General features: G+C 38.0%; 1 protein-coding gene across 2 annotated transcripts in view; it reads left to right on the top strand.

Moving 5' to 3' along the window:
- Positions 1–12,853, top strand: part of LOC111151085 (complement factor H related 5) — a 36,986-nt gene extending 24,133 nt beyond the window's left edge. The window contains exons 8-10 of one of the 2 annotated variants that reach the window (XM_022508842.1): positions 7,821–8,003; positions 11,136–11,318; positions 12,582–12,853. In XM_022508842.1, coding sequence (XP_022364550.1) covers positions 7,821–8,003; positions 11,136–11,318; positions 12,582–12,778 — 563 coding nt within the window. In that variant the 3' untranslated portion in view covers positions 12,779–12,853. The remainder of the gene's footprint in view (positions 1–7,820; positions 8,004–11,135; positions 11,319–12,581) is intronic. The other variant, XM_022508844.1, reaches the window with a different exon arrangement.
- Positions 12,854–13,357: the final 504 nt, after the last annotated feature.

Genomic DNA, 13,357 nt, shown 5'->3' on the forward strand with positions numbered 1-13,357 from the left:
AGATCATGACCTGAGCCGAAGGCAGCAGCTTAACCCACTGAGCCACCCAGGCGCCCGCATTAAATAATTCTTACAAATTTCAAATACTAATACCTATTGATCACTTTCTATAACCACAGAGAAATAATATTTAAAATAATAACATTTGTCTACTCCCCTACCCTTCATTTTGTGAAATAATTCACTTCCAAATGACTTGATAAATAGTAAGAACTACATAATCATTGTAAGAACATGTGGTAAAACCTATGAAATGCAACCTAACCAAAATTTGGAGTGACATTCATAGTCTTAAAAAAATAAGCTTGGAGATATCTATCTATCTATCCATCTCCCCAAAAGCTAAGAAAAGTAAACTCCAGATAGTAGTAGGTAAATAATAAAAGTCAAAGCAGTGTGAATGAAATAGAATATTTTACTTACAGCTGATCCATGGAATAATACTAATTTTGGAAAAGATTAATAAGCAGACCTTCTAATCAATTCTACTCTAGTCAAGAAGAATAGTGGGCAGGTCCAAATAGACATTTCTATAACCAAAAAGCAGACAAAAATACAAATATAGGAAAAATAATATAAGAATACAATTTTGAAAATAAAAACATAATTGAAAAGGAAAACACAATGAAAAGGGCATTTACAGATCTTGGGAGAATGCTGTTTCTGGAGATTACCCTTATCCAGGGATTTGCCTTGACAAGGATGTTGCCTTGACAAAACTCTACCAGCCCTCAATTTTGAGTCCATTTCTCCATTAGAGTTATTTCACTCCCCACAGTTGACTTTCTGCGAGAGCCCTTTTAAGGCAACCCACAGCTAGCTTTTTCCCATGGGTTCAATTCTAGCCAGTAAGATTTGGAAATGGAGAGAATCACCAGTGCAGCTATGTCTTTTAGACGTTTTATCAGACAGACCACTTCAGTTAATCTTAAATTTTAACTGGGTCAGAAACTATTCCCTGTACCATTAATTCCATGGAAAAAGCAGATGTTTAGAAACTTCCTGTTTTTACTTGGCTTAAGTTGAATGGGAGTTCCCCCTTCTCTCTCCCGTGATATAACATTCAGACAGCACTTTTTAAAGAAACCTTCACTACTGGCTCTTTAAAACTCATTTCTTTTGCTTTTCAAGAATGTCTGTAATACTATTTTAAAGGTGACAGAGTATATTTTATAATCTCTTGTCATGTGTTATAAAAGTTTCTATCATCTCACTTTTTTATTTTATATTTTATTTTATCTTGTTTTATTTTTTGGTGGGAGAGAGAGCACAGCTGGCATAGAGTAGGGGGAGGGGCAGAGGGAGAGAGAGAATCCCATGCAGACTCCGTGCTGAGCATGGAGCCTGACCTGGGGCTCCATTTCAGAATGCTGATCAGGATCACGACCTGAGCTGGAATCAAGAGTCAGCCACCCAACTGACTGAGCCGCCTGGGTGCCTCTATTATCTTACTTTACATCTTGGTATAATTGAATTTGGAAGACCAGGCAAAGGAAATAAGAGTATTCTTTTAATGCTCTGTGTTGTATATGCAAACATATATGGGTCTCAAAACATCATAGTCCATGAAAAAAGCAAGTTGCCTTACAATATGCTATAGCATAGCCCTTATAAATGCTAAAAAAATAAATTCACAGACACTAATAATATATTAAATATGGATTCATATTATGTGTTTAGAGTAGAAAATAAAAACTGGAAATTAAACACATTTGGTAGGGTAGAAGGAAAAATGATGAAATAAGGAGTGACTTATAGATGACTACAAAAGTAACTTTACTACATCTGTAGAATTTAGTTTCTTTTATTAAGAAAAGGAAGAAGATAATGTTACTTATACTCTGAAAATGAGAAAAAATCAAGATAAACTATAAAATTATAGTTTAAACAAAACTTATACTCTGAAAATGAGAAAAAATCAAGATAAACTATAAAATTATAGTTTAAACAAAAATTATAGTTAAACAGAGAGCTAAGAAGCTAATTAGTGAAATTCCAGTAATTTCTCTCCAAGGAAAAAAGAAAGTCACGTTGTTGCTTTCATCCTTCCTGGAATGGTGAGAGGGTGAGAAACCTACCAGAAACATAAACATAAATAAAATAGTAGAGTTTTTAAAGAATATTATAAGTGGAATGAAGGCTAGCATGACTTAAAATTTCTAAGAGATCAGAAACAAACAAACAAACAAACATGTGTCAGTCTTTTCCAAGTATCCTGATAACATCTGATGTTAAGGCAAGAAAATCAAAATAAAGCATCCAGGAAGTCTGTCTCTCCCCAGTCTTAATGCTAAGATGACTTCAGATTGCTCACCTGTCTTCCCCTTGAGTTCTCTTTGGAGTCCCGAGTTCCCTTTCCAAACAATATTTCTTGGTCAGTTTCTTCATCTTGGCAAAATCTATACAAAAAAATCTTGGGAAAAAGAGAATGTGATTATTGTTTTATTGCTACTTAAAAATCCCAGAATTTTTTTGTGCAATTTTTTTTTTCACTTCCTGACAGGTCCTTTCTCCTTTCGAGTCTACTCATACCTTTATCTCCATTTGGGGAGAAAAGGTATTTTCTGCCAAATGACAAAAAAATATCCTGCCACTCTCATTCCCTATGATGCTTTATGTTTGTCTGAAAGAGCTACTCAAGTGACTTTGGGAAAAACATACCTGCCTATGTGGAGAAGCAGCAGCTTTTAAGATTATACCTCAGTGGTCTTTCATTCATTAACCTTATTATCATATCTTTTACATTAATAAATATTCTGCATGGTTGATTTAACATTAGAACCTAAATATGTTTTTATATTAGATAAGGCAGTACATAATGTTCCATTATGTACTGTACATAATGTTCCATTGCCCGTTGCCAGATTACTGATAGTTTTTAATACTAAAAACACTATATAAAATTTATAGAACAGATTAGCAGTGGTATTTAGAATCCCCCAATTACCCAATATGAGTTAGATAAAAATAATAAAAAATTTTATTTATTGTATCAACTTGATTTTCTTAAAGGTTGTACTTATTGATAATGAAATTATCTTTCCAGAGTGAGGACAAAACTTAGAAGGAGGCCTTCCTGAAAGTTGAGAGAAGAGTCTAATAAGAATTTTGGGAGGTAATGGTGGGTGGCAGGTAGAGATTAGGTGAGGATATTAACAAGTGGCAAATATCTGTCACAGGAAATGTCAGACTTATTCTTAAGAAAGACAACAAAATCCTTCATTTTACAAATCAGGAATACAAGGCCCCAAGAAGTCACTTGGTCAAAATCAAAACTGGAATTTGTTTCTAGTTTCTTCTATCAGTGCTGTTTCAACTACACTGTATCTATCCTAGGTTGAAATTTCTTTCTTTTTTTTCTTAAAGATTTATTTTTTTTTTCAGCATAACAGAATTTGTTTTTGCACCACACCCAGTGCTCCATGCAATACGTGCCCTCCTTAATACCCACCACCTGGCTCCCCCAACCTCCCACCCCCGCCCCTTCAAAACCCTGAGATTGTTTTTCAGAGTCCATAGTCTCTCATGGTTCACCTCCCCTTCCAATTTCCCTCAACTCCCATCTCCTCTCCATCTCCCTATGTCCTCCATGTTATTTGTTATGCTCCACAAATAAGTGAAACCATATGATAATTGACTCTCTCTGCTTGGCTTATTTCACTCAGCATAATCTCTTCTAGTCCCATCCATGTTGCTACAAAAGTTGGGTATTCATCCTTTCTGATGGAGGCATAACACTCCATAGTATATATGGACCACATCTTCCTTATCCATTTGTCCGTTGAAGGGCATCTTGGTTCTTTCCACAGTTTGGCGACCGTGGCCATTGCTGCTATAAACATTAGGGTACAGATGGCCCTTCTTTTCACTACATCTGTATCTTTGGGGTAAATACCCAGTAGTGCAATTGCAGCATCATAGGGAAGCTCTATTTTTAATTTCTTGAGGAATCTCCACACTGTTCTCCAAAGTGGCTGCACCAACTTGCATTCCCACCAACAGTGTAAAGACATGTCCATACTTCAATAAGGAAAGTAAGTTGGACAACTGACATAATTATGTATAATTTTTTACCTCAATATAACAGCAATGATATTTATATGATATTCGAACATTTAACTTGGTTAGTTGGGACTTTGCTTACAATTTTTTAAATTATTTATATGCTTGAGGTTACAGGCAACGTCAACCTCCCTATTTCCCTGCATTGGGACTTCTAGGAGGTAGACAGCAGGTGGTTGCTGACTCCCAGGATTAGTATCACAGACCTTGGTGCCCTTCCAAGAGTCTTAATGAAATCTACCAAGTATTCATCCTTGTGATTTTGTATTTATATAAAAATATTTGAGTACCTAAACAAAAATTAATAAATGACACACAAAATTCCTCAACAAAGAGAAAATGAGACAAGTAGGAAAATTTCTACATAGTAAAGCCCCATCCATCTGCTGAATGTGCCTGGTCTTCTTTTCATGTGCTTTCCATAGCTTGTCCTCTAGCCTGTGAATCAGACTTTACTAACTGAAAATGTACAATAACAGTAATACCAGGCTAATCTTTTTTAAAAAAGATTTACTTATTTATTTTAGAGAGCGAGCACAACTGGGAGGGGCAGAGAGAAATGGAGAGAAGATCCCAAGCCAACTCTGTGCTGAGTTTGGAGCCTGATGTGGGGCTTGATCTCAGGACCCTGAGATCATGACCGAAATCAAAATCGAAGTGCCTTCACTCACCCTGTAAGGGCCTATTCAGCCAGAGCAGCCCCACCCTGGTTGAACTGCCATTTTGTTGTAAAACTTAAATTGGCACCCCCCGGGAACTTATTTAAAAGCAAGTCTGGGAAACCAGTCCCAGGTAACAAAGTCCAAATACAAGGGTGGGTCAGGCCAGGTGGAGGTATTCAATCAGTGGGGCGCATACTGTCTCCTAGCTACCAAGGAGTATGGGCCCCGCCCTTTGGGCACCTTTTGGCACCAATTCTGAACTAGGTGATAAGCTGATTCAAATGTCTACTAGGGTAAATTGTAATTCAATTGGTCACCTAGCAACACTGTGGAGTTACCTGTGTGTGTTACAATCTCATTGGCCACCTGTGTGTGGCCAGGCCCAACCACATGGCATTTGCTCTATAAAAGTTAGTCTGGAGGCGAACAGACACATGAAAAAGTGCTCCACATCACTCGGCATCAGGGAAATACAAATCAAAACCACAATGAGATACCACCTCACACCAGTCAGAATGGCTAAAATTAACAAGTCAGGAAATGACAGATGCTGGCGAGGATGCGGAGAAAGGGGAAGCCTCCTACACTGTTGGTGGGAATGCAAGCTGGTGCAACCACTCTGGAAAACAGCATGATGGAGGTTCCTCAAAATGTTGAAAATAGAACTACCCTATGACCCAGCAATTGCACTGCTGGGTATTTACCCTAAAGATACAAACATAGTGATCCGAAGGGGCATGTGCACCCGAATGTTTATAGCAGCAATGTCTACAATAGCCAAACTATGGAAAGAACCTAGATGTCCATCAACAGACGAATGGATAAAGAAGATGTGGTATATATACACAATGGAATACTATGCAGCCATCAAAAGAAATGAAATCTTGCCATTTGCGACGACGTGGATGGAACTAGAGGGTATCATGCTTAGCGAAATAAGTCAATCGGAGAAAGACAACTATCATATGATCTCTCTGATATGAGGGAGAGGAGATGCAACATGGGGGGGTTAAGGGGGTAGGAGAAGAGTAAATGAAACAAGATGGGATTGGGAGGGAGACAAACCATAAGTGACTCTTAATCTCACAAAACAAACTGAGGGTTAATGGGGGGAGGGGGGTTGGGGGGGTGGGATTATGGACATTGGGGAGGGTATGTGCTATGGTGAGTGCTGTGAAGTGTGTAAACCTGGCGATTCACAGACCTGTACCCCTGGGGATAAAAAGATATTATATGTTTAAAAAAAAAAAAAAAAGTTAGTCTGGAAAGCAGGGAGGGTTCGTCCTCTCTATAAGGGGCGGCCCGACCGGTCTCTTTGATGGTCGGTCTGATTCCTGATGCTTGGTGGGAAATAAAGCTTTGCTTGACCTTCGCTTTGTAGCAGTCTTGCTCCTTTAATCACGGACCCGTTATTGGGGTACCCAATTTTGGGGGGCCCAACAACCCCAAGATCAGGCTAAAATGTCAGGCTAATCTTCATTTTCTTTTGAAAGGTGAGTTATTAAGCCAAAACAGTTCATGAAAGACCAGCCTTATTAAAGGTTGACTGGAATAATGATGCCACTGGAATTAAATTCTTTTATGTCACATATTTCTCAAACCAACAAATAAATAGGGCAAGTCATATAGAACATAGGCATGAGTGGTCCCACCTCCCAGACACCCCTCTAGTTTTTCACAGAAATAATTTTTGCTTAGAGGATTTGCAGCATATAATTCTAGTGTGTCTGTCTTCCCTTGAAAAAATAAACAACAACCTAATGTAAAATTCAGGTTTCAGAGACTATGTGTGTATTTTGGCTGAATTTATATTAATCTTATATTCTATTTTAAGATAATTTTTGAAATATTTACTCTATTGTCATATTTTTAAATGTACTTAAACAAGAGATACTAGCTCATTCTTCTATCTTGGTTTTAAAAGAAAACAGTATAGTGGGAATTAAAAACTAACAACTTATTTTTAATTCTTTTTTTTTCTTTTTTTTTTTTCTTTTTAAAGATTTTATTTATTTATTTGACAGACAGAGTTCACAAGTAGGCAGAGAGGCAGGCAGAGAGAGAGAGAGGGAAGCAGGCTCCCTGCTGAGCAGAGAGCCCGATGCGGGACTCGATCCCAGGAACCTGAGATCATGACCCGAGCCGAAGGCAGCGGCTTAACCCACTGAGCCACGCAGGCGCCCCTATTTTTAATTATTTTGAAGGTAATTGCCACTAGACAGCAACACCTATCCTGGAAAAAAAAAAATGAGCTGAAGGAGAACACTTTATCAGCCCAGGTCAGGAGGTGGGATGTGGCTCAGATAATATTTTAGCATCCAAATTGACCATTTAAAAATTTTTCCTTTAGAATAAACCAAGCCATCAAAATGAAGTTCATTCCTACTCAAACAGTGGTGTTCTAATTACATCAATTGCCAGTCATTGCCATGTTTAGAACAAAAGGCAAATCATGAAAATCTTTCATTGAGTTCAAGGGTTAGGTTATTAGGGGAAGTCTTCATTGGTTTTATCATTACTATTACCATTTTAATTTTTTTGTTTTAACTTGTTTGAATCACACGTACATAACTTTTAAATCATATGAGTTAGCTAGAAAAAATGTAAAAGGGTTAATTTGAAAATTATATAAGAGTACTGATGGAATAATGAATAGGAAATAGAAGGGAATACCAGAGAAATTTTAATCCAGTGGTTATAGCACAAAAGTGCTTTACAAACCATAAACTATGTTAAGATAAAGTATATTTGGGGCACCTGGGTGGCTCAGTGGGTTAAGCCTTTGCCTTCAGATTAGGTCATGATCTCAGGGTCCTGGGATTGAGCCCCACATCAGGCTCTCTGCTCAGTTCCCCTCTCTCTGCTTTTCTGCCTACTTGTGATCTCTGTCTTCAAATAAATAAATAAATAAATCTTTTAAAAACAATAAAGTATATTTGTTACTATAGCATCATATGTATACACACACACACACACACACACACCAAGGGAGTTACTAGTTATTGGATGTTCCACTATACTGAAATATTATCTTGTTGAGATGTTTTTCCTCCTTAGCTTTTATTAGTGAAATAATTAAATTCCAAACTTTTTTAGGAAAATGGAGAGAATTCTGCCCACCTCCACCTCAGATACCTAATGCTCAGAAAATGCTAACCACAGTGAATTATCAGAATAAAGCAAAAGTAGCCATTCTCTGCAAAGAAAATTATCTACTTCATGGACCAAGAGAAATTGTGTGTATAGATGGACAATGGCAGTCCTTACCACAGTGTATTGGTTAGTAGTTTATTTCTAATGCTACTTAAAATGTGTTTACTAATCTCCTTTGTTTTATCTAAAGAACAGGAAAAAGAACTTGTGATTTATTTATTGCACTTATTATTCTAAAGCATTGAATTGTCATCTAGTTATCCAGTTCTGTGACTTTCAAAAACTGTTCCTCTATGAAGTACTTGCAACAGTGGCCACAGAAGAAGCAAGTTTGAGATCTCTACTGGATACCCACTTCTATTAAGTATATTTACTTGACAGGTGTATAATGGACAATACAGAAATGGTCAGGGCTAAGATGTAAATTTGGCAACCGTAAGTATATAGAATATCTAAAGCTATAGGACTGGATGGGACCACACAGAGAATTCAAATGGCAAAATAAGAGAGAAGGTCAATCTTAATCTCACAAAACAAACTGAGGGTTAATGGGGGGAGGGGAGTTGGGAGGGGGGGTGGGATTATGGACATTGGGGAGGGTATGTGCTATGGTGAGTGCTGTGAAGTGTGTAAACCTGGCGATTCACAGACCTGTACCCCTGGGGATAAAAATATATGTTTATAAAAAATTAAAAAAAAAAAGAGAGAAGGTCAAAGGGACAGCCTTGGCGACTCTCCATTATTAGAGATCTGGGAAATGAGAGGCAGCCAGATAGAGTTGTGGAAGAAAAACTAGGGAAGGCTGATAAAATGATTCTAGGACACAATTACATTGTGTGTGTGTGTGTGTGTGTGTGTGTGTGTGTGTGTGTGTGTGTAGGGGGATTCCCCCACATCCAACAAGCAAATCTTGGACACCTGTTGGGTGTCCTACAATTCACCTAAGTTCTGACACTGTCTTATCCACCCAGAGATAGCTTCAGATGTGACAGGTCAAAAATGCCCTCTTAGAAGACTACTCCTTGTACCCCCACTTCAGAGGCCAGCTCCATGTCTAGGTTGCCATCTGTGTCTTTAACTGACTGGCTATACATCAGAGGTTCCAACAAGCCCTCTCCTTGAGTTTGATTAATTTGCTAAAGCAACTCACAGAACTCAGAGAAATGTTTTACTTACTAGATTATGGGTTTATTATAAAAAGACTTGCCTCAGGAACAGCCAGATGGAAGAGATGTATAAGGCAGGGTATGGGGAAAGAGCAAGAACTTCCATGCTCTCTTTAGCCCACACTTTTTCCCCACATCTCCACAAGATCACCACCCCAGAAACTTTAGAACCATGTCCTTTTGGAGTTTTATGGAGGCTTCATTACATAGGCAGATTGATTAAAACTTTAGCCATTGGTGATTGATTCAAACCTCCAGTCCCTCCAGAAAGTTCCACCTTCTAATCACATGTTAGTTCTCCTCGCAACCACCCTATCCTCCGGTTACCTTTGAGTTTTCCAAAATTCGTCTCATTGACATAACAAAAGACACATGTACTGCTCTCATCACTTGGGAAATCCCGAGAGTTTTAGGACCTCTGTGCCAGCAATGGGGAGAAAAACCAAATATTTATCATAAATCACATTACCAGAGCTGGTGTCCTAGAAGCAATGCCAAGGACATATTGCAAAATATCATTCAACAGGACAGCAAACATGTCAGAGACTACCTAGAATGAGACAAGTTGACTGATAGTTGAACAAAGAATTTAGCTACCTAAAGTAATTGGTAACTTTGCTTAGTTATTTCAGTAGGGGGGAATATTTATTTGCAGTGTGTTCAGGAGAGGATGTGAGGTGATTAAGTCAGATCAGGGAGGCTAGGAAACAAGTAGTTTTGCTCTCACGGGCATAGGGAAATGAGGCAGTAACTAGATGGGGGGTGGGGGGGCAGGTATGGATAAAAGGAAATTTTACCTTACTCAGTTGTGACATTTTCAGCTTGTTTGTATATTGGTGAATGATTTGGCAGGTAAGGAGAAATTGATAATACAGACAAAAGGGGACAATTCATGGAGTAGGGTCTTTGCTGAATTTAAAGGGGAAGGAATCTAATGCTCCCATGAAAGAGTTAGTCTGAGAAAAATGCAGAACTAATAACTCAGTGAAACAAGAGGTAGAAGAAATTTGGGATAAGAGTATTTATTTGGCCATTTCTTATCTGTATCTTTGGTGATGTATGGGAAGAGAAATCAGTACAATGGAATGTATTCCCGCCATTCCTTTTTTTCTTTTTTTTAAGATTTATGTATTTATTTGAGAGAGAGAGAGAGAGAGAGAGAGAGCAGAGGAAGGTGCAGAGAGAGAGGGAGAGAGAATCTCCAGCAGACTCCTCATGGAGCGTGGGGCCCAGTGTGGGGCTCAATCTCACAACCCTGAAATCATGACCTGAGCAGAAATCAAGAGTCAGGGGCTTAACCAACAGAACCACCCAACTGCCCCTGTTCCCCAGCCATTCTTTTTAAAAAAGATTTTATTTATTTACTTGAAAGAGAGAGAGAATGAGAGAGAGCACGAGAGTGGGGTGAGGGGCAGAAGGAGAAGCAGACTCCCCACTGAGCAGGGAGCCTGATGTGGGACTCGATCCCTGGACTCTGGCATTGTGACCTGGGCTGAAGGCAGAAACCTAACTGACTCAGCCACCCAGGCGCCCTATCCCAGCTACTCTTAAAATGAAGTTCAAACATTTATTGACAGAGAAAGATGCTGTGTTATTATTTGGAATCAGAAAACAAATGGAAAATAGTATGTCAATAATTCATTTCAGTAGAACTATGAGTTTATGATCATGTACTGATAGGCACATTCTATTTGCATAAAATAACAGTAGTCCCAGAGAATAGAAGTGGAAAGGGAGATTTTTATTTTTACCTTTCCTGTTTAAATAAAATTTTTTATGAAGATGGCGGAGAGTAGACCAGATAAGATTTACTTATCTGTTCCTTTTGCTTTAAATAAAAACTATTTTTAATACTTATATTTGCATGTCCTTATAATACATATATACTTAATACTTCAGTGTATTTTACTTTAGGGTAAAAAGAACCACTATAATAGTTTTGGCTATCAGGTTGTATTATCAAAATTATATAATCAGATACTTGAGCTCTCAGACATCATAGAAGACATTGAAGATATAAGGAGATTTATTTGTACTATTTTAAACTACATGTTGGTTTTCTCTCAACACATAAATGTTATTTACTTTCCAGAGTCCACACTATATTGTGGTCCCCCTCCACCTGTTAGCAATGGAGACATCACCTCATTCCCATTACCAGTATATCCTCCAGGATCAACAGTCCAGTACCGTTGTCAGTCTTTCTATGAGCTTCGGGGCTCCATAGATGTAATATGCAGAAATGGACAGTGGTCAGAACCACCAAAATGCCTAGGTGAGTTCTTCATGTTCTCCTGGAATCTGATATTTGTTATTCATAGTAAACTTTTCATGGACTAATTTCATAGGATGACTTCTACTTCAAGTGAATTGAGCTGAAAACCTGCCTGACATTGATCAAGCCATTTGGCAAGTATTTGGAGGAGTTAGGATTCAGACACAGCAATCTGGTCCCAAATTTCATGTATTTAAGCCTGATGTTCTGGTGGCTTCTCATCTCATGTCTACAGAAAAGTAAGGGAGAAAAAAAAGTCAGCCTCTCCTTAACAGTACAAGGACTGGTATGTCATATGTCACCAGCAAAATACTTGGTAATGTATCTTACAATCTCCTGGGCTTGGGCAAATCTAGGGAAGTTCCTTATGGTTGCCACTGCCTCGGATGGCTTCTCCAATCTGACCTTGGACTTATTTCATCAACTCTGAACAAGTCCCGTATCAGAGATGATGGACTATGGAGAACATGCTGCTAGTAGGGACAGGGTGTACTATTTACTCAGGGGGATGCTACCTCTAAGAATGCTGAATTTAAAAAAGGAGGAGTGGACTCTGATCATGGAGGAAAGTAACACTTCTCTTCTACAGAAATCAGGGTTTCATAAAAGTCACGAACCATCAATAATTAGTTTGTGGAGAAGGAGTGCTAAACAAGTAATATAATAGCTCATTGATAGTTACCTTCAAGAATATGCTAAGTGAATACTTAAAGAGATGATTGGTTTTTATATATATTGTTGTCTTCTTCAGCCAACTTTCTGTACTGTAGATGGAAATAAACTTATTTTTACTATAATATTTAGTAAGATGTTAATATATTCATGTACTCACACTGTGCACATTTTGGAAACAATGTAAAAGAGAATCCTGAGTTGGGAAAGGAGGGTGAATGAATAACATTGACCCTAATAGAACATTTTAATTTAATCCTATTTGGTATGTGGGGTTTAGGTATATAATGCATAGGAATTAAGAGCATAAGGTCTGAAGTCAAACTGCCAGTTTCCATATTCTGGCTCAAAAAACTTGCTCAATTATATGACCTTGGAAAAATTACTCAACCTTTCTGAACCCCCTTTTCCTCTTATGTAGCCCAGGGAAATGATGTGCGGTATTTAGAGAAAATGCATACAAAATACTGAGAACAGTATCTGGCAAACTCAATAAATAGTAGCTTTTAATATTCATTCATAATTTTATTTAATTCTTGGGAAGGAAAAGTTATATTATTAATAATTTATTTTTATTATTTCTTCTTTCAGATGCCTGTATAATTTCTGAAGTTAACATGAACAAAAATAATATACAGTTTAGATGGCAAGACATCAAAAAACTTTATGTGAAAACAGGGGATTTTGTTGAATTTGACTGTAAATTGCCGTATAAAGCGAAGACATCAAAGGAATCTTTTCGGGTAGTCTGTCAGGAAGGGAAATTTGAATACCCCATGTGTGAATGAAACCAGTGTAGTTCCATTGAATATAATTTTAAAAAGTAGTCATACATGGGGCGCCTGGGTGGCTCAGTGGGTTAAACGTCTGCCTTCCGCTCAGGTCATGATCTCAGGGTCCTGGGATTGAGTCCCACATCGGGCTCTCTGCTCAGCGGGGAGTCTGCTTCTTCCTCTGCCCTTCATCCTGCTTGTGCTCCTTCTCTCTCTGTCTCTCTCAAATAAACAAATAAAATCTTAAAAAAAGGTAATCCTACATGTATAAGTATGCATTCTTTTCTATACTTTGTTCTTTCAAGTGTTGTTTATCTCAGTCTTACTTTGAATTTGGATTTTCAGAGGTTCACAAGTTTAGAAGCTGAGAGCAGTGCTTCGGGTATTAGGAGGACTACATTATACCTGGGCAAATCTTAGCACTGGGCCCCCTGTATGTGCAGTACCCACAGAAAGTGAGCATGGGCCTCAATTCAGTTAATTCCCTCTAACCTCTGCCAACTGTCTAAAATTTGTAAGATAACTTCAATGCTTTCTGAGCCTACTTCTTCTGAAACAAAGTTGTTAATGTACTATCTTCCTAACATCATAAAA

Source organism: Enhydra lutris, unplaced genomic scaffold (genome assembly GCF_002288905.1).
Source record: "Enhydra lutris kenyoni isolate GAN:26980312 unplaced genomic scaffold, ASM228890v2 scaffoldscaffold25, whole genome shotgun sequence".
In the NCBI taxonomy this organism is placed as follows: domain Eukaryota; kingdom Metazoa; phylum Chordata; class Mammalia; order Carnivora; family Mustelidae; genus Enhydra; species Enhydra lutris.